Genomic DNA, 23176 nt, shown 5'->3' with positions numbered 1-23176 from the left:
CTGCATGCCAAATTTCAGCCCGATCCGTCCAGTAGTTTGAGCTGTGCGTTGATAGATCAGTCAGTCAGTCAGTCACCTTTTCCTTTTATATATTTAGAAGATATATTTTTATTCGTCAGGTAGTTTAATTTACCACTGGTTCGAAATGCCGTTATAAAATATTTAAATGTTGGTAATGTTCCTAAAAATAGCACTTCTTTTCATTAAATTGCATGGTTGTTCTTATAATAATATGTAAATATGTAAAAAAAAATCGCTCTATATCGTGCGGAGGGCGTGGTGGCGGCGCGTGACCCAAATGTATTGCTTGCAGCCTCCTCACCGACCTCAACATAGTAGAGGACTGACGACGACGCACCTGCACACCGTAGATAACCAAAATATACAATCAATACAACCCGATTACCTGACGGTCGATGCCAGAAAACCTGTATCAATCATTATTAGAAAGAAAGAAAAAAGAAAAAGCGTTTATTTTTTTAAAGTTGTGCCCACTCATCATCAGTTATACCATTTTGAATATCCCGGCGCAGAAGAAGCGCTGGAATAAACTATGTTATGTGTGAGACAACCCGAAAAAAAGTCTCAACTCAGCATGATAAACAGTCGCAAGTGTTTTGCTTTGCATTGGCTTTATTTATGGTATTCTTGTTGCAACAATGCATTGTAGCCAATAGCGAGCCAGCGTCAATTAATCAGAGGTGATTTCGATCGTCACACTGTAACTTATAATGCCTGTATATATTTAAACATTGGATCGCTAGTAAGATCTCTTTGTTTGTTGCATGTTGTGAATAACAGTGGGTGTCTTACTTCATACCATAGCAAGGGATTCTATATTCTCTAATACCTCTTAATAGTTAATCGTACTTATTTGACGAATGTTTAGTTAATACAATTGTATGTGATGCGTTTTCTACAAATTTTTATAGTATATTTTGTAATCAATAAGCTATATTACAATAGATGTATGTCACTAATATCCAAAGGATAATTTTAAGTACAATAAAAATAGTATTAACACAAGCCATATTTTATAATCCAACTTTTGGTTGCACATTTAAAATAGGTGTTACAATTTTCATATGATAAGCCCTCAAAATTTTGAAAAAATTCTAAACAACCTAGCGAAGTGAGGTCTACGAGTCTACTTTTTTTTTTTAATTACCAACGTAAAGAATGTTTAACAAATCCAATTTAGACACAGCAAAAAACCACGAACTTGGATTTGAATTTGCATTTTTCTGTCCGTCCGACTGTCGGAGCTTCGCAACTGCTAAATGAATGCACATAATTACTTTTAATTCACTATTAATTATGTAATTAAAAAGCTCCAATCCAAGCAGATACTAACTTTAGTCAATTGTCAAATATAAATAAAATTAATACATACACTTGTTTTCTCTTCCCTTTAAGTCTCGAAAGTATGAAAAACTCGATAAACGAAACTCAGTAAACGATAATCTTTGATTTATAGTAATACTAGCTTATGCTCGCGAGTTTATCCACGTGGACTACACTAATTTCAAACCCCTATTTCACCCCCTTAGGGGTTGAATTTTTAAATATCCTTAGCGGATGCCTTCGTCATAATAGCTATCTGCATGCCAAATTTCAGCCCGATGCGTCCAGTACTTTGAGCTGTGCGTTGATAGATCAGTCAGTTAGTCACCTTTTCCTTTTATATATTTATATAAATTCAATAACTATAATACTCCTCATCCCGTACTTTCAACTACTTTTGAAAATGCACAGAATATGCACGTAAACTTGATGTCACAAAATTCTGTACTCATAAGCTTTAATATGGTTAGCTTAGCTAGCGTAAATGTATAGATAAATGTATATTTAGATAATAAAATGTTGGCAGCAACTCTTGTGTTTGTTTGCATCCTTGCATGGCCACGCTAAGTTTGCATGGTTCCTCACTTCCTACTTAGAAAATGAGAATTCTATCCTAATGGGCTACTTGACACTTTTTTAAAGTTGGTCTTAAATGGTTAATATTTGTCCTATTATATCAAAAAAATTAACACTATATTTTTTGCGCCCTAAAAACCATAAAACTTTAATTTAAAAATATATTTTTCTTAGACAGGTGAAAACACTGTCGGCCATGTTTGGCCGATAGATTATCTGTGCTCTGACGTCATGCATTTGTAAACAACAGCATAACTTCCTAAAGTTTAATAAACATGACTTCTATACTAGTTTACATGAAAAATATAGTAATTATCGTTATTGTATCATCCGAGAATATAAAAACGCATCGATAAAGACCGCAGGAAAGTTGTGGATTAGAGTGCCCAGTGAAATAAATATACGTAACACGCGAAGACTTGCTTAAAGGGATCCTATATCACTAACGACTGCAACCCAAATTTATTTTCGCAAAGATCACTTTGTTGTAAGTCTTACTTAATAACTTATTCAATTTATAAAGAGAAAACGATATTTTTTTACGTTTACTATGAGTTTTTAGAAATATATAAAAACTAGCTTATGCTCGTGACTTCGCCCGCGTGGACTTCATAAATTTGAAACCCCCATTAACCCACTCAGGGGTGGAATTTCAAAAAATCCTTTCCTAGTGGATACCTTCTCTTTACCTACAAAGAACACACCCACCAAATTTCATGTATCTAGGATCAGCTGTTTAGATGTTTAGGGTGTGCGTTGATATATAAGTTAGTCACGACTCTAAATTTTATATATATGGATACTACGTTAGTCCCTGCGTCACATCGGGATGACATTTCTTTGTTTACATATTTAATGACGTCACATCATGGCTGACAGCGTTTTCTGCGTTTCAAATAAAAATAAAAACTGTATTTTTTTAAATTGGATTTATATATCCATCCTGCGTTTTTAATAATTGTTATTGATATATTTCGTTGTCTTAAGCAAAATACTATAATAAATAATCATTTATTGGACGAAATTAGATATGAGTCAAGTAGCCTATTGATAAGTCGGTATATAATATGTATTTTACACTATAGTGTTAGCAAAAATTTAATAAAAAGGTTTTTACAGCTTTGAGGATACCTAATAATTTTCTGTTACAAAAAAAGTGAACGTATTTGGTTAACGCACTTGAAAGCCGAACTTTAAACATCGTATTGAATAGAAATTGTCTATGGCATCAAGTCGTACTAAGATGTCTTATTAGAAATGGTTGTGGGAGGGTGAAAGCGACGTCAAAAAGAACAATTACGTCGACTGTCACCCTCCCGCAACTAGCTCCTTACTACACGAGCCATCTCAGTAAAACGGTATTTCTCTACGAATAACAATATCCGAAGAAATACCTATAACAACGGTTACGCACTCATCCGATCCGAATTCGTGAAAATACGGATATAAAAAACTAGGACCGAACTCGGATATTGCTTACGCACTAATCCGATTTCTGATCCGAATCCAACCTATTCAGTGGACATCTTTGACATATCTACGTCATACGTCCGATTTGTTCCGAGGCACATCCGAGAAATTCTCACGGATGACGGAAAAGCAGTGCGTAATCGCTCTTACTCTCATACAATGACGGCTTTAATTACATTGAAATTTTCGCCGCTTCAAGGTCATATTGGTATCGCTCAAGGTCGTCAATAGCTTGCGTGGTATATTTTGATGCTATTTTTGAGCTTGATTTATATTTTTTTAGATATTGTTATTCGTAGGTATACGTATAATAATATGATAGGCCTTCACTTATAGCTCTATAGATTGTATTTGATGCAAGGTAGATAGCATTACAATCCCGTAGTAAGTATATTTTTATGATTTTAAATCATCACAATTTCATACACCATAAAAGTAGCTTAAAAATGTTTGCTTTTGGCAAGGACGTAGCGTGGCTTTTACATACATTTTCACGCGAATCATCAGTTATATAGTTATGATTTTTAACCAATTACTTACTTTGTCTGTGTAGAAATCGAAATCATCAAAAAATTTGTATACTACGTGCTCCTTTTGCATGTATTAACAGTATAATCCGAAAAATTCGCGTTTATTTACTAAACAAGTCGCCGTAATACATTGCAACTATTTATAGCATATGTCCCAAGAATATCGAAAATAATAACGTAGTTAAACATAGCAATTCTCAGAATTTCTAAATAATCGTATAACCTTCAAAATAACTCAACATACGTCACACTAAACTCTCATATTATCATCTTACTCCTTAACGAATCCCACTTCTGATACTTTTTGTAGGGAGCCCGGGGGCGAGGCCACACCACCCGCGTCGCCTAGTGCGGCGAGGAGGGCCAGAGACGACGATGTGTTCCTGCGACTAACTGGTGCCGCACCTGAACACGCCCCTCAAGGAACCGTTAAGGAAATTACACTCAAGGTACGTAAGCCCACTTCTGATACTGTTTGTAAGAAGCCCGTTATAGAAGCCACGCCACCCGTGTCCCCTAGTGCGGCGAGGAGGCGGCGGACACAAGCTACCTATACTCAAGGTGCATAAGCCCACTTCTGATACTGTTTGTAAAGAGCCCAGTGAAAAACCACGCCTAGCGTGGCGAGGTGGGGCCAGAGATGACGATGTATTCCTCCGACTGATTAGAGCCGTCAAGGAAATCGCACTCAAGGTCTGTAGCCCACTTCTGATACTGTTTGTAGGGAGCCCGGTGGAAAGGCCGTGCTGATCGCGTCGCCTAGTGTGGCGATCAGCACGGCCTGTAAGGAGACTCGTGCTGGGTGATGAGTTGAAATGATGATATTTATTTCAGCGCACAAATTTTGTCGGGAGCAACGTAAGCGGTGGCAGCTCGTGGCTGCAGTGCACTCACGTGGCGGAGGGCCACGTGGGCGCCGCACAGGCGCTCGCGGCCACGCCGCATGCGCTGTACAGCGGGGGAGTCGGTAAGTGGCGAATAACTTACACTACACTTTTTGTGTCATTCAAAGCTGCGCCTGCGTGCAAATAGTGATACAGGATTTTAACCTAATGCCTGTTGCGTTGATAAAAAAATTAGAACTGCATTAAAAAATCTTAGAACCCTCTTTTCACATAAAAAATTGATGTATAAATAAATAGAAATAAGAAGAGCTAGATTTACGATTTTCCAAGTTTGTCAGTTTGTCTCCATCAGAACAACACACTGCAAGTAAAGTAAACACCCACACATTTCGCGATTGTAATACGGGCCCTTTCGGTAATACTTTTGGGGTGTTCCCGGGGCGCCTTCTTGACTTTCTATAAAGTATTTTACTTTACGTTATGTACCAGATCGGACAGTCCGCGGCTGGGACTTATCGGGCGGGAGAGAAGCGTGGCGAGCGTGGTGCGGCGGCGCCGTGGCTGCGCTCGCCGCTGACTCGCGTGTTGTACTCGCCGCTGCAGGCGCCGCTGTTAAGTTGTTCGACACCAGGACTAGCGGGCCCAGTGCTGTTCTATGGTAACTAATCATAAAACTACAGGCATAACGTAGGTTCCTGCGGTAGTGGAGCGGTATAGGGTCTAGGTCAACTTCTCGTTGGCCTAGAATCATGAAATTCAGCAGGTAGCAATGTCTTATATCACAAGTAAAAAAATCCGAAAACCGTGAATTTGTTGTTACGCCACAAAAAAAAGAAAAAGTCTTATTTCTTGTACGATGGTACGGAACTCTGTTGTATGCGTGTCTGACTCGCACTTGACCGGTTTTTTTCGCGTAGAGAAGTTATTTTACTCTTTGCCTTAACTTAGTATAATTTGTCGTAGGTCCTCAGGAGCCGTGGGTCCGAACGCAGCAATGCGCGGCGGCGAAGCGGCGGTGACGGCTATATCTCTAGCTTCCGCGACTCGCTTGTACACTGCCGCTGGGGATAAATTGCGCCTCTGGGATTTGCGGATGTAAGGTTTCTTGTAGTTTTGTAGTCAGCACCCGGCAGGAAATATTGTACATCGATCTTTAGAAAGAGCGGTTTCGTAGAACGTAAAGCGTCGTCGAGCCCGACAAAACGTCACATGAGTGACAGAGAATTTGTTTGGTTGTGATTGTTATTTCGTTGGCGTACATGTTACAGCACTTGGTTCGCACGCAGGTATTATCTTGTACCACAAAATGCAACGCATGCATTATATCCCCACAGTGTGAAACGGACCTTCCACTTGTAAGACCACAGCGCTCGTGAGAGGTTGGTTGAGAAATGGAACCCCGTGCGGTCTTCTTATTCTTTGGGGCTATGCAGGTTCTTGTATACCCTGTATCATTTCGACCGTCTCCGATCCATTATGATTGCCACCACTTTGTAGTGCCTTGTCAAAACTTGTGGCTGCCAGATACAGCACTTCCACGCGTAGTTGTTACACGCATTATTTTTGTTTAGGTTGGAATGCGTGTATAAGGCATGGTCGGGGCACGCCGCGGCGGTGATGTGCCTTGCGCGCGAGCCGCTGCCCAGCGGCGACCGCCTCGCGACCGGCTCGCGCGACCACTGCGTGCGCGTGCTCGACTTGCAGCACAACAATGGTACGCTATCATTATCCTTTCAGCCTGCGGACGTCTAAGTGATGCCTTACTCGATCCTCAATCTTCTGTAAGGGTGATAAATTGGGCGGAATAGAAATATACCCGGATACGGAATAATCTACCACCTTACAAAGATTAGAGGAAAAAAATAATAATTTTAATTTACTTTACTTGATCTATCTACCTAGTAAAGAATAGAAGCTAGCCGTCGACTCCCTTGTAATGCATATGAGGTGTTATAAATGAAATTTGCTAGATGTTAGGCAAAATTGTTTTTAATGTAACTTTTACCGGGGTCGCTTAATACAGAATGATGGCTAATAATGCTTAGTTATTCTAGCTTAATGCCAAGACTTAATTTAGATACATTAGAATGCCTTAGGTAGATAGTACACAAATCTATGTTTTAAATTTAAGATGCCATTGGCATGGAATAGACAATGACACAGTAAAATTCATAAAATTGTTTCAAAATAAAAGCCCAGTAGTAAAGACAGGGTTCTTACTGCACACATACACTAAGAAGGTTCACCAAACTGTTGCAGGATACAAACATTTGCTTACTTGTAGGTGCGAAGACTGCAAGGTAGCTGGACGGCATCGGCCAAGATCCAAAACTCAATTTATTTGATTCTTCACAACCGAAATGTTTCATTACAAAGATCTTCACCAAGTCCCATCCATAGCAATTAAGTTGTCAACGTGAATGTGCAAAAGAAATAAATACGAAAACCGAAAACGCAAACGGAAAACTAAAACGGAAAACTGAAGCTAAACGTAAAACGTAAACGTAAACCCTATTGAACTCCTAGCCACCAATGGTTTTCAGAAGTCCACCCACAACCCATTATCCTCATTTATTTGGGAAGTCAAAATAACTGGAACATAATTGATGAAACATTGAAATACGTTAGGATGACTAAAATTTATAACTATTGTATTTTCCCAGGCGAAGCCATGGGCGAAAAGGAATGAGATTTTCCTGGAACGAAAAAAATTCGTCTTCACATGTTGACTCCAGGAAAATTCTAAATCTCACCTATCGGTGTTGCCAGACGCAACCCGAGTGTGGCCGCTCTCAGTTAGTTTGATCATAAAGCCAATTCATTTTTGAATATTTGCGGAACCTAAGGATATATTATAAGAACCGTTTTGTTAATGACTTAACAATAAACAAATGATATTATGGTTTTATTTAATTATTTTGTTTTATTTTTACGACAATTGACAACGAAGCAAACGCCATCTATTGTGGCTCGAATGAACTCTGAACATCGACCCACGCGTAGTTCTGCACCTTGATGCTAGGTGGCACCAACATACTTTGAACAAAATAGATTTTAATTAAAAGCGAAACGCTAATTAGTAGTTCAAAATTTACAACGTCACAATACTTCCCCTCCTACGAAAAGGTTCAACAGGTTGAACCACGCTGCCCTCAGCGTCATCCAACAACTACTAACAATTTGCCTGAAACAAACAAAAAAAACACAGAAGTTACGCGTGAACGCACATCTACTACTAACAAGGAAAATTGTCTAACAAAATAAATATACTGAAAACAGTGTAAGGTTTTATACATTATACTTAACTACACAACCCTAACTTCTAAAAAGGTATCCGGAACTACATTATCACAACCCTTCCTATGTTCGATAACAAAATTATACTGTGATAATCTACAACCCCATCTGGCGAGTCGTCCTGAGGGATTTTCTAAATTTAAGAACCACTTTAGGGATGCATGGTCTGTGATAATTGTGACTGGCTTGGAACCAAAATAAGCCTGAAATTTCTCCACTGCAAAAATCACAGCTAGAGCCTCGCGTTCCGTCGCGCTGTAATTCCTTTCGTTTTTATTTAGGCTCCTACTGACATACGCAATGGGATGATCGCAACCACCTGTTCTTGCGGTACCGAATTTTGAAAAACCATTCAAAATACATTGTGATGCTTCTGCATATGGTGTTGGCGGTATGCTAACGCAAGAAACAGATGGTTGCGATCATCCCATTGCGTATGTCAGTAGGAGCCTAAATAAAAACGAAAGGAATTACAGCGCGACGGAACGCGAGGCTCTAGCTGTGATTTTTGCAGTGGAGAAATTTCAGGCTTATTTTGGTTCCAAGCCAGTCACAATTATCACAGACCATGCATCCCTAAAGTGGTTCTTAAATTTAGAAAATCCCTCAGGACGACTCGCCAGATGGGGTTGTAGATTATCACAGTATAATTTTGTTATCGAACATAGGAAGGGTTGTGATAATGTAGTTCCGGATACCTTGTCGAGACTCATACACGTAGATGTAGTTGGTGATCGTAATGATAACTCTAGTCAACAAGTTTTGGTAGATGACTGGTATGACAAAACATTTAATGGCTGTAAAATCAATCCAGCAAATTTTCCGAATTTTTGTATTTTGAACGATAAACTATATCGTTACAGTAAATGTAAATACCAGCTTCTCAGTGAGTTCGACTGGAAAGAGGTAGTCCACAAGAACGACATCCTTAGAATTATGCAACAAAACCATGCAGATGCAACTGCAGGTCATTTTGGTGTGTTCAAAACTCATCGCAGATTATCCCTCAGATATTTTGGCGTGGTATGTATAAGGACGTGGTTGAGTACGTTAAGAATTGTGATACTTGCTCTGCGTATAAACACACGACATCAGCCACTCCAGGTCTGCTAGGGAAGCCTAAAGTCTGCGAGAGACCTTTTCAGGTCATTTCGGCTGATTTAGTCGGACCTTTGCCTAGGTCTAAATCAGGATTTACATTTCTTTTTGTGGTGACGTGTTGTTTTTCGAAATATACAATGTTGTTTCCGTTACGGCGTGCCACAGGTGCCGCTGTTGTTAAAGCGCTAGAGAATTTTGTATTTTTGAACCATAGTGTTCCAGAGACTGTGATTGTGGACAATGGGTCCCAATTTACAGGATCTGAATTCCGTAATCTCATTAAGCGTTATAATATTCCGAAATTACACTACACACCACTGTACACTCCGCAAGTTAACCTTGTTGAGAGGTACAATAAGGTTGTTATGACTGCTGTAGCCGCTTTTGTGAAAGATAACCACAGGTCCTGGGACGAAAACCTGTACAAGGTCCAGTTCGCCATAAACAGTGCGGTTAATGAATCCACTGGATTCTCCCCGTTCTTCCTTGTCCACGCTAGAGAACCGGTTTTAAATGGTTCCTTCTATAAGGACACGGATAAGGAGTACGAGGCCGGAATTCCAAGGGAGGAATACGCAGGAAAGTTTGGAACTTTGGAGGACATATTTGGTCAGGTTAGGAGAAATTTGTTTCAGGCTCATGCAGAGTATGCAACGCATTACAACTTAAGGCGTAGGTCTGCAAGCTATTCTGTTGGGGACATAGTGTGGAAAAAGACCTATCCACAAAGCGACGCTACAAATTTTTTCGCAGCTAAGCTGGCACCTAAGTATGAAAAGTGCAGGGTTGTCAAGGTTTTGTCACCTTTGGTTTACGAACTAGTTAGAGTAGCTGACAACCACCCAATAGGCACTTGGCATATTAAGGATATTAAGAAGTAGATATTTGCCATTACTTAGTTTGGTCTAAACTGTTTGAATATTTAAGTTATCAATATTCAATTAGGAATTTGTATGAGTGTAGTGATGTTCTGAGTTAACAGTTACATTACCATGGTTCAGTTGAGGAGGAATGTAGTGGATGTATGTAGGGATGAATATGTGATGATTGGAATGCTTGTGGTAGACCAACCGGTTGAGAAAGTAAAAATGCAAATATCGTACTTTGGGGATAACGAAAAGGGGGGGGTTTTGTGTTTTGTTTTCGTTTTCCTTCTAGATAATGGATCATTTCTGTTATTTTTCCGATTCTGTTCCGAGATCTATTTTCTAGGAGAGTTATTTCGTTTTTTTTTCTCATATTCCGATTTTGATTCGGTTTTATTTTTCCGAATGGGATAGAGAACGGTTGCCATATCAGATGGACCCGTTCACAACCAGATTTTCCGTATTTGTTGAGTAACAAATATTACGATGGTAGTTTAAAAGAGTGAACCACCGTAGGCCTAGACGCATTCTATCAGTCAGCTGAAGAATGATGCCAAGATGTTTCCACTCAAGTGTCTTAGACACCATGAAGTTTTTTTGTATATATTCTTTTTAGAAGTTAGGGTTGTGTAGTTAAGTATAATGTATAAAACCTTACACTGTTTTCAGTATATTTATTTTGTTAGACAATTTTCCTTGTTAGTAGTAGATGTGCGTTCACGCGTAACTTCTGTGTTTTTTTTGTTTGTTTCAGGCAAATTGTTAGTAGTTGTTGGATGACGCTGAGGGCAGCGTGGTTCAACCTGTTGAACCTTTTCGTAGGAGGGGAAGTATTGTGACGTTGTAAATTTTGAACTACTAATTAGCGTTTCGCTTTTAATTAAAATCTATTTTGTTCAAAGTATGTTGGTGCCACCTAGCATCAAGGTGCAGAACTACGCGTGGGTCGATGTTCAGAGTTCATTCGAGCCACAATAGATGGCGTTTGCTTCGTTGTCAATTGTCGTAAAAATAAAACAAAATAATTAAATAAAACCATAATATCATTTGTTTATTGTTAAGTCATTAACAAAACGGTTCTTATAATATATCCTTAGGTTCCGCAAATATTCAAAAATGAATTGGCTTTATGATCAAACTAACTGAGAGCGGCCACACTCGGGTTGCGTCTGGCAACACCGATAGGTGAGATTTAGAATTTTCCTGGAGTCAACATGTGAAGACGAATTTTTTTCGTTCCAGGAAAACCTCACTTCTTTTCGCCCCACGTTGGGCGCCATTTGTAAGGGTGATAAATTGGGCGGAATAGAAATATACCCGGATACGGAATAATCTACCACCTTACAAAGATTAGAGGAAAAAAAAAATAATTTTAATTTACTTTACTTGATCTATCTACCTAGTAAAGAATAGAAGCTAGCCGTCGACTCCCTTGTAATGCATATGAGGTGTTATAAATGAAATTTGCTAGATGTTAGGCAAAATTGTTTTTAATGTAACTTTTACCGGGGTCGCTTAATACAGAATGATGGCTAATAATGCTTAGTTATTCTAGCTTAATGCCAAGACTTAATTTAGATACATTAGAATGCCTTAGGTAGATAGTACACAAATCTATGTTTTAAATTTAAGATGCCATTGGCATGGAATAGACAATGACACAGTAAAATTCATAAAATTGTTTCAAAATAAAAGCCCAGTAGTAAAGACAGGGTTCTTACTGCACACATACACTAAGAAGGTTCACCAAACTGTTGCAGGATACAAACATTTGCTTACTTGTAGGTGCGAAGACTGCAAGGTAGCTGGACGGCATCGGCCAAGATCCAAAACTCAATTTATTTGATTCTTCACAACCGAAATGTTTCATTACAAAGATCTTCACCAAGTCCCATCCATAGCAATTAAGTTGTCAACGTGAATGTGCAAAAGAAATAAATACGAAAACCGAAAACGCAAACGGAAAACTAAAACGGAAAACTGAAGCTAAACGTAAAACGTAAACGTAAACCCTATTGAACTCCTAGCCACCAATGGTTTTCAGAAGTCCACCCACAACCCATTATCCTCATTTATTTGGGAAGTCAAAATAACTGGAACATAATTGATGAAACATTGAAATACGTTAGGATGACTAAAATTTATAACTATTGTATTTTCCCAGGCGAAGCCATGGGCGAAAAGGAATGAGATTTTCCTGGAACGAAAAAAATTCGTCTTCACATGTTGACTCCAGGAAAATTCTAAATCTCACCTATCGGTGTTGCCAGACGCAACCCGAGTGTGGCCGCTCTCAGTTAGTTTGATCATAAAGCCAATTCATTTTTGAATATTTGCGGAACCTAAGGATATATTATAAGAACCGTTTTGTTAATGACTTAACAATAAACAAATGATATTATGGTTTTATTTAATTATTTTGTTTTATTTTTACGACAATTGACAACGAAGCAAACGCCATCTATTGTGGCTCGAATGAACTCTGAACATCGACCCACGCGTAGTTCTGCACCTTGATGCTAGGTGGCACCAACATACTTTGAACAAAATAGATTTTAATTAAAAGCGAAACGCTAATTAGTAGTTCAAAATTTACAACGTCACACTTCCTCATCCAATTTTGTGAAAACACCCAGAGCTTCCCTACGACAGGCCAGACGCACTCCTTATTTAAGGTATAAAATAAATTGGCCCAGTCCCCTATTTCTTTAACGAAAAATTTACCGCCGGATATTACTTTAACGAAAAATTTATAATAGCTAGCTGTTACTAGCTGATGCTCGCGACTTTAAAAATAAAATGTAGCCTATGACTTAATCCAAGGTATTTAATCTATCTCCGTTCCAAATGTCAGTCAAATCTGTGTTGTAGTTTTTGCGTGAAGGAGTAACAAACAAACACACACACAAACTGCAATGTTTTTGTCATTGCTACAGGAACCTGGGAGGCCTGCAACCGGCGGCAGCTGGAGCCGCCGCACTACGACGGTGTGCAAGCTGTGTACCTGCGCGGCAACTACCTCTACAGCGCCTCGCGCGACTCCAGCCTCAAGTGCTGGTCTCTGACGGATAACGCGCTCACACATGTTCGTTGGCTTTACTATCATTTTATTCCACTACTTGTGTTCGACTAATTAGTGGTTTTAGGGTTCCGTACCTCAAAAGGAAAAACGGAACCCTTATAGGATCACTTTGTTGTTTGTCTGTCTATCGGTCTGTCAAGAAACCCACAGGGTACTTCTCGTTGACCTACAATCATGAAATTTGGTAGGTAGATCTTGTAGTAGACATTCGGGGAAAAATCTGAAAACCGTGAATTTGTGGTTACATCACACAAAAAAAAATTAAATTGTGGTCATGAACTAATAATTAGTATTTTCAATTTTCGAAGTAAGATAATTATGTCAAGTGGGGTATCATATACCTGTTCATTCTAAAACAGATTTTTACAGACTCGTTGTTTGCGCAACATCTTATAAAACTTCTGTAGAGTTGTCCTTATAGTCGCTGAAGATCTCACATACATGAACTAAATCAGTACATTCGGGTCGTCTCTTTGTGTCCAGAGCGTAATGAATGCCCACAAAGGATGGGTGACGGGACTATGCGCAGTGGGCACGGGGCTGGCGAGCTGTGGCCGGGACCAGGCGTTACGTCTCTGGAGTGGGACCCTGCGTCCCGCCGCCCCGCCCGCGTCACTGCCCGACGCTCCGCACGCACTCGCCGCGTGTCCCGCCACGCATACGCTCTACACGGCTGGCAGGTGAGTGCCGGGACCAGGCGTTACGTCTCTGGAGTGGGACCCTGCGTCCCGCCGCCCCGCCCGCGTCACTGCCCGACGCTCCGCACGCACTCGCCGCGTGTCCCGCCACGCATACGCTCTACACGGCTGGCAGGTGAGTGCCGGGACCAGGCGCTACGTCTCTGGAGTGGGACCCTGCGTCCCGCCGCCCCGCCCGCGTCACTGCCCGACGCTCCGCACGCACTCGCCGCGTGTCCCGCCACGCATACGCTCTACACGGCTGGCAGGTGAGTGCCGGGACCAGGCGTTACGTCTCTGGAGTGGGAGCTCTAGCCCCCATTCCCACGTGTCGTTTGTCACTCGATGTTCCAGTGGCAGTACATTTTTGACACAAAATCAGTTTCCGACAAGTGTGAATAGCTTCATATAAAATATTCTGCCACTGGAACATCCGATTTAAATTCGAGCCCGACAAACGACAAGTGGGAACGGGACGTAACAGTGAACACACACTTGAGGTATTTGATGAGGGCGGTGCAGTGACGGAGTGACACACTGCGCTTCACGTAGGTACTACGCTGAGGGAACAGGACTTACGGGATGCGATCGGGTGAGCCTAGATGAAGACTCGTCATGACTGGATGCTGCGCCACATATGCCATTCCGCCAGTATTTTTTTTTACTTATAGATTAGCGCTTGGCTGCAATCAGACCTCCTGACTGTATGATCGAAGTTGTCAAATAAGGTGTTTATGTAAGGATCTATAAAAATTGATATTGCCCTATTGAGAAGGCTTTCTCCAACGCTCGGTCATCGAATACCCATAGAAGATCTTTTCCACCCAGTTCCCGGTATGTAATATCATAAAATATATGTTCTTCTCTTTAAAATGTCAGAATGTTGAGTCGCTACAACGACTAACAACCGAAGAACAAAATAGGGAACTGATAATAAGAATACTCTTATTTGCACCTTGTCTTGTTACTTACAGCTGTAAGAAACTTAACCCCTCTAATATCACGTTACAACTTGTACAGAAAAATTAAACAGACTCTAATCTTTTTACTACAATTGTGCTAACTTGAAAAGTAGTGATGAAAATTGTTTGGAGATTTTAATATGTGAGTGTGTTGCAGCGGCGGCGAAGTGCGCGCGTGGCGGCTGGTCTCCGAGCCCTGAGCGACACAGGTGCACACACACACACACACACACCGCTAATATATTATAAACACACACATGCACCACCACAGTTTACATTTCGGTAAAAAATAACCGTAATGTGTCGGAGGACACTTCTAAGCAAATCTGTCCATCTCGCTATCCAAGCAATAAAATCTATTAAAACTAGTCGTTCGTCCAAAACTAAGACCACGGTTCGTGCTAAACAAAGGTGTGGTGTTAGCGGAGTCTATCAATACAGCTTTTGCAGGAAAAGTTAAGCAGGTATCCTCTCTCGCAGTCTATTAATTAATTTATTATTTGTGAATTTCAAGTAATCATAATATTCTGTATTCGTTCGTTCGGCTTTGTCAGATGGACGTACAAATGCAAATTCGCCCTCAGTTCATAAAAATGTAATATTTTTCAATAATAATCAATTTAAAAAAACGCTGCCCAAGCCAAGTGGTTGACGATCAAATTTTTGCCATTTAGGTTTGCAACCCGTATGTCCGCAAAGTCAAGTCTTTACACATGAAACACTGATCTAGCAGCTCAGAATAAATTCATAGAAGGTTGCTTATGTCCTAAATCTTGCCAATGACCTAAAACATCCAGCGGTTTATTGCTTGCGGTGTAAGTTTTTCTTGTTAAAGTGGTTGCAGAGAAATTCGAAAAAAACTATATGATTTTTTCTTTATAAATTCGTGTAATGGGACATCATATAATGTCCTTCTTTTCCACACACACACAAACACATACACAGGGCCAATGCAACAACACCGCAGACGATCTCCACAGTTATTGGTATTATATCTTTACCAAATTGATCCTTTTCTTCTTCACACAGTAAGTAAATTTTGAAAGATTCGAAAAAAGACCGAATACGCCATTATTGGTCTTAATAAACGACAAATCATGTTGTCTCGTATATTACTGAAAAACATTCTTACCATTTTAATTTCTGATTGGAAAACCTTGGTTGAAGACCAAAAAATGTATCTAAAATAATTTCACAGCGCGAAATCGCGCGGCAGTTTTTTTTTTGTATTGCGTTTGTTTGTGATACTACCATCATATAAAATGCATTTTCTTTCTTTTGTTTGCTACCCGAATAAACCATTTGAGGACGCGAATCACGTCCTAGTTTTTGTAAAGCGGCGAGCGAGCTCACAGAGAATGCGGCATCGCGTTGAGGATTTGGGTTTCGGCTTGTGATTTTGTGTTTCATACTTTTACTTTATTTTATAGACTACTTGGCTGCAATCAGACCTGGTGGCAAGTTATGATCCAGCCTAAGATGGAGCGCGCTTGCCTAGAAGATGCCTATTCACTCTTGACTTGAAATAATTAAATCGTCCGCCACTTACGAAGTTGTTTTGTGAAATTTGCCTGAAAAAATAGCAAGATATGTAAGCCCACAAATACCGTTGCAATATTGACGTACTTACTCTTCAAGCTTTACGAGAACAAAGGGGAAGATTAGTGATGATTAGCGTAGCTAGTGTTCTTATTTTTTCTTAATAATAATGTTACATAAAGGCGTATTCGTTCTTTTTGCAATTCACCATCGTCAGTCGTGTTGGTCACGCCCGAGCCACGCTTGCGCACGCGTCGTCGCCGCTTCACTCATTAACGGCAAATGTTGCTTTGCTGACTATTAACTATTGCACCTGTACCGAACACTCGCTGCCCGCGAAATGGGCATACTTCGAGTGAGTATGCCCATTACCTGGTACCTCGTAAGTCTTTGGCTATACATGCAACGACTTATTAGGGCTTTGATTCTCTCGGTTGCACTAGAAACTGGTGTAGACATCGATTGGATATTATGGCCATTGAATGTCTGATTTCATTTAGAAATATTCTTAAATAACAGTTGAGCAGAAAATACAGTGCAATTCTGCATAGAAGGTGTAAAATTGGAATGGTACTGGAGGTAATGGAATTGGAGTTTAAGAACGAAATAATTCTGCTGTCGAGGAATCGAGAAATTATAGAAATCTATTTTAGATATTATGTGGATTTTTTAATGAATCAAATTCTTTTAAATTAATAAAAAATTAACCAGTCTCGAAGACAGATTTACAGATAAAGAAAAAATGAACATAATGCCTTTTGATGTTGCAATTCATGTGGACAAAGAGTTTCGAGTACAGGTTTGCAGACAAGTGAAATCTTTCACCCTTTCTTGAGTTTTCTGTGTGACTAACCACTTTTTACTTCACACAATTTTATACTAGCTTTCATTGTCAACGAATCACATCACATCATTTTTCCTGTTAACCGTTACTTAATTTTTTGTTGTAGTTACTTTATTAGTCTATATTTACTATATTATTCTATTTCTATATTATGTATCTAGGCTGTCGATGACTTTAGTGTTAGTTTGAAATAACTCTTTTACTTACCTACTAAGAATTTCCTTTCTAACTAAATGTGGGCTAATTAAAATGCATTATTAAAAATTCTACGAGTATTAGCCCACATTTAAGAAAAATATAGGTAGTTAGTTAGCAAAAGAGAATTAAGTTATTAATTAGCAAAATAATCGTAGAATTTAATAAGCTTACGTTGAATCGTTAAACAGATATTTAAATGTTGCTAAATATAACTCCATATTTATTATTTCTAATTTTCTGGATACTCTTTGAAATATTTGAAATTTTATTTTTCTTGATGCTTTGATTTAATTATAGTTTTGTAATTGTTATTTCGGAGTGGCGATAAAAATATAGAGCAAAATAATGTGTTTAATACTTAGGGGCTTGATAGAGCACGGGTATATCGTCGCTTAAGTTCTAACAAACGTAAGTCAAAATAAGCAACTTTACAGGACAGTGGAAAAACTTGGTATCTCCAGAGGTTTGGTTTGGACTGTTTGATGGATACCGTGCTGTCACTTTGTATTCCTTGAACAGTTTCTACTGGACGTTTTTTTCTCCCTCAATTCTCTAGCGAATTGCGTCAAAATGTCAAAACCGCCCAAACTTTACCAGCCGTGCTCAGAGTCGCTTAATCGTTACTTAAGTTTAGTCAAAACGAGACAGAGCTATATCTCTCACTCTCTCTATCTTAAGAAACGATTAGCGTCTGAGTGCGGCTGTTAGTGGTGTTAGAACTTAAGCGACGATAAAAGTTACAAGTTCATGAGTTAATTAAGATCGCGGTATTTGACCAAGTGTCATGTGAAGATATATTCCACAAAGCTCTATATTTTATAATTGCTCTGTTAGACTTCCACACATTTACGACCAATAAAGTCACACGGCATGTGTCCACAGTACGGGTCGCGTCCGCTGCTGGCGCGTGCGCGCCTCCACCGCGCGGTGACAGTCGCCCGCGGCGCCGCCCTCCCCGCGCCGCGCCTGGCGGTGACCCGCGACCGAGCACCGCTTGGACACACCGCTACACTCACATCTAATAGGCTACTTGACACTTTTTTAAAGTTGGTCTTAAATGGTTAATATTTGTGCTATTATATCAAAAAAATTAACACTATATTTTTTTGCGCCCTAAAAACCGTAAAACTTTCATTTAAAAATATATTTTTCTTAGACAGGTGAAAACACTGTCGGCCATGTTTGGCCGATAGATTATCTGTGCTCTGACGTCATGCATTTGTAAACAACAGCATAACCTCCCAAAGTTTAATAAACATGACTTCTATACTAGTGTACATGAAAAATATAGTAATTTTCGTTATTGTATCATCCGAGAATGTAAAAAACGCATCGATAAAGACCACAGGAAAGTTGTGGATTAGAGTGCCCAGTGAAATAAATATACGTAACACGCGAAGACTTGCTTAAAGGGATCCTATATGACTAACGACTTCAACCCAAATTTATTTTTGCAAAGATCACTTTGTTGTAATAACTTATTCAATTTATAAAGAGAAAACGATATTTTTTTACGTTTACTATGAGTTTTTAGAAATATATAAAAACTAGCTTATGCTCGTGACTTCGCCCGCGTGGACTTCATAAATTTCAAACCTCCATTTAACCCACTCAGGGGTGGAATTTTAAAAAAATCCTTTCCTAGTGGATACCTTCTCTTTACCTACAAAGAACACACCCACCAAATTTCATGTATCTAGGACCAGCTGTTTAGATGTTTAGGCTGTGCGTTGATATATAAGTTAGTCAGGACTCTAAATTTTATAAATATGGATACTACGTTAGTCCCCGCGTGACATAGGGATGACATTTCTTTGTTTACATATTTAATGACGTCACATCATGGCTGACAGCGTTTTCTGCGTTTCAAATAAAAATAAAAACTGTATTTTTTAAAATTGGATTTATATATCCATCCTGCGTTTTTAATAATTGTTATTGATATATTTCGTTGTCTTAAGCAAAATACTATAATAAATAATGATTTATTGGACGAAATTAGATATCAGTCAAGTAGCCCATTGAATCGAGCGACTCTCAACCCTTGACGATCGAACGCCCGCGCAGTAACAGCATCTGTTAGAACATTAAAGGTCGATTCACATATATCGCCACGTAGCGTGGAAGACACAGCATAAGTACTGGTATTCATATCTACCGGCAGATCAAAATCAGGTGAAAATCACTGATGCCGTCAGAAAGCACAGACGCGAGTATTACGCCTACACCATACCAACTCTTTCAAATAGCAGCTCTTTTATCCTGGAATTCATAGTCATATTCAATGCATTAAGGTTGTGTTTGACACATATCGTCTGAATCGTCTTCTAAATAAGCCCCTATATTGACTATGAATTCAAGTAGGTACTAATCAATTATGTACGACCGTGAAGGAAAATTGACGCAAATCTTACTATCTTCTATTTATTCTATTCTATTTATGAATTATACAATAGGTTTGATCCGCAATACACTGAATTAGCTGAATATAGCAAGATCGAGACATGCAGCGTAGAAAAACGGTGTTTTTATTATAAATAGTTCCTTAAATATTGAAAGTTTTTTAAGTAACAAATAAGTATACGTTCCACGATCAAAAATGATTGATTCCTTAAAATATTTCAGAAGTAAAACTTTCTTGAAATAAAAATATGTAGGTATACGGATATCTCATAATATTAAAAATAAAAATAAAAGACAAATCAACTACTTTACTTCAAATACTCATTTTTCGATATGACTGAGATAGCAAGACATTTGAAAGTACGAGAAAGACAATATTTTCCAGTACGTTATAAACACGGCATTACTTCACCCATTCAGCATGTTATGGCCATAATGTCCCTTTAATTTATAACATATAATTTTTTTTAAATCGCGAAAATGACAAAAAATAATTGCTTACAATAAGAGAACCTCAAAGTATATCTAGATAGTAATAAATTTCTTTCCAATATGATGGACTATGTAATAGTTAAGACTGTATACCAATAGTTTTAGAAAAACATATTAGAAACACAATAAATGGCCTTCATATAGATAATAAGTTGTTATATGTATGTACTAAAGAAATGCTTAGCTTTATGTTATTAGATTTGTGGTCAAAACATTTTTAGCCAATTTTCTTAAACCACAAGGTTTTGGCTTGCGCAAATAGATTTTGGTTAGAGCATTTTGCATTTTTATATAAGCCAATGCCTTATCGCCAAATCCGACGCACACAATAATAAAATGATTACATAAATAAAATGTAATTTTCAGTTTTTTTATCATCTTACGAAATTGATATTTTATTTTTTTATTTTTAAGACAGTATTTTAATCGGCAGTTTTTTTGTATTAAGTAAATAAGTTTGCTAATAAATGGGCTCAATTTATTTTTATTTTAATAATTTTAAAAGTTGTCAATCTATAGTATAATATAATAATGTAATCAAAGAATTTTATCATTGACGCAACATATTATTGGCATTAACATTAATTAAATATTGTCTGTGATTAATCGATCAATTATATTTTTGTACATTCCTGTGCTACGGGTACGTTTGTAATAATTCGTGTATTCATAGTTTTATTTTTGAATCGCTCATTAGTCAATTCAGAACGCAAGGAACTGCGATTTAATAAAAATTACTGAAAATCTACTTTCATTCATCATTAACAATTGTGTCATGGTTGCAGTTTTTTTCCAATATTTCTGGTACCTATTATTTTATTTATCATTTTGCTATTGTCTTCTTTTTATTATTCGCCAAATTATACCCGGCTATGATTTTATTATTTTTACTTGAATGAATTTACTTGTCTTCTTTGCAGTATTAAATGTACGTTACTTAATGTTTTTCGAATACCTATTTAGTTGTTTTGTTAACATTCTGAAATATTATGCCGAGTCTGAAACTAGTGCTATCATTTTCACAACGTTTCGTGCGGAAAAGGATACCACTAGTATTGCGCCTTGTCAATTTTAAGATTTGAGTTCTATTGAATAGACTAATCAATAGGTTTTAAGTATAATATGATGTACCTATTTGTGAGGCTATGAGAAAGCTTATTAACAATTTATAGAAATGTTTATATAATGTTACAATGTAGGGACTAACGAAATGCTAAGACTTTTATTTTTCGCGTGACTATAGAGACGCTTTGAGCTTTCTCTGAGTGAACGGATTTTTGTTTAACTCGTGCCAATAAAGAAACGACTCATTCCGTTTCATTCACACACAATACGAGATTCAGTGTGTGAGAGGCAATGATTAACGTCGCCATTTTCTATTCCTTTTTCTATTGACATGATTATGTTGTAAAATACACATTGGCCCAACGCGCTTGGTCAATGCTTGGCTTTATTTGCTGCGTGCGGCCAACGCTTGCCGAATTTTGTGTTGTTTTCATAAACATAGAAGGAATAGGATCTTGGCGTAATGCGCTAACTGCTTTACGCATTGGCCCTGAATCGCCAAGCGTACTGGAGCCGTTATGACAAGCGCAATTTTAATTAATTATGTGTGTATTTGTGTGTTGTATTTTTTTTTATTAAAATGTTTTTAGGTTTCATTAGCGGACTAATAAAGACTTATCTGTAATTTGTCGATAAGTTACCTAAACAACGTTATTGCCAAAAATTCAAAAATTGTATGGCATTTTTTTGACAAATAACGTTGCCTAATAACTAGTCGAAAGATTACAGATAAATTGATTCATTTCGCTAATAAATTAATAAAATTTTACGTTTTATTAAGATGCCTTTAACAAACATAATTTCGACTTATTGTTCATGTTTTGTTGATCAGAGGCATCCTTCACATTCGATTTATAATTTATTTTTTTAAATGAATTCATGCAACACTAGAATCTCGGGGGTTTTAAGTAATAAAAAAAGAAAAAGAAAGTTGTAAGAAAACAACAACTAGTCATTTTGTCAAATGAATTATTAAATTAATTTTTTTAAATGACAATTAAATGTAATCCCATTTTTTTTACTTTTATATTTAATATTATAAACTCAGATGTATATTTTAATGCAGTTGGGGTTTGATAACGTAAAAAAATTAGTAAGTATTTTAGCTGAATTTGTTGTTGATTGAAAATCGAATGAGCTGTTATTTCAAACATCAGTTTACACTTGAGAAAGTAAAATCGAAGCGGCCTCCGTTTTTATTCAATTTAATTTGAACCGGATGGTAAAATACATAAAGCTGATTTTTGGTTGCCGTGTAACGGCCGAAATTAATGAACATAATAATATCCGTAATCTGTCGATTTTATGGACATTGATAGTTGTCAAAAATATCATACAATTTTTGAGTAAGTTCAGCAAATTACGGCAATACAGATATTTTTTTTGTAGGTTAATCATTAATTTCGGCCGTAAAAGGCCGCAAGTAGGTATAATATTTTCTTGGGATCGGAGTTAACTCTTGTGAAGTGGTAGGCTACGAGTATATACGACATCTTTACTGGTATTAAAGCCCCAATTGCAAGTCCCACTCTCTAAAAAAAGTTGCGAATTTATATATATTTTTTACCACTTACAAATGCAGTGGCCAAAGGTGAAGTATTATTTTGAAGCGATAGATTTTATTTTATTTTGTAATTTTATAATACGTTTTAAAACTGTGAATTTTAAATTTTGTGTAATGTTTCCTGAAATAATTTAGTATCGAATAAAATTTTGTTTTCATGATAAACCCTTTTATTTCTATCCACCTTTTAATGTTTTCGAAAAATTAGCTCTTTGGGAAACATGGAAGTAGATGAATGTAACACCTGCAATGTGTATGTACCTGCATTGCCAGGTACATTATTGGATATTAGACCACCCGCTACTATTTTACGATCGTGTT

The 23176-nt window shown here is 37.9% G+C and overlaps 1 protein-coding gene across 1 annotated transcript in view; it reads left to right on the top strand.

Moving 5' to 3' along the window:
- The window catches only part of Klp31E (kinesin-like protein 31E), a 96751-nt gene extending 78398 nt beyond the window's left edge, over window positions 1-18353 (top strand). Inside the window, exons 22-30 of the mRNA XM_069505198.1 lie at window positions 4231-4369; window positions 4755-4887; window positions 5255-5423; window positions 5729-5860; window positions 6337-6479; window positions 12966-13114; window positions 13595-14057; window positions 14908-14959; window positions 18214-18353. Coding sequence (XP_069361299.1) covers window positions 4231-4369; window positions 4755-4887; window positions 5255-5423; window positions 5729-5860; window positions 6337-6479; window positions 12966-13114; window positions 13595-13795 — 1066 coding nt within the window. The 3' untranslated portion in view covers window positions 13796-14057; window positions 14908-14959; window positions 18214-18353. The remainder of the gene's footprint in view (window positions 1-4230; window positions 4370-4754; window positions 4888-5254; window positions 5424-5728; window positions 5861-6336; window positions 6480-12965; window positions 13115-13594; window positions 14058-14907; window positions 14960-18213) is intronic.
- Window positions 18354-23176: the final 4823 nt, after the last annotated feature.

The sequence above is a fragment of the Maniola hyperantus genome, chromosome 2 (assembly GCF_902806685.2).
Source record: "Maniola hyperantus chromosome 2, iAphHyp1.2, whole genome shotgun sequence".
Lineage (NCBI taxonomy): Eukaryota > Metazoa > Arthropoda > Insecta > Lepidoptera > Nymphalidae > Maniola > Maniola hyperantus.
This window is presented reverse-complemented; position numbering and strand designations above follow the sequence as displayed.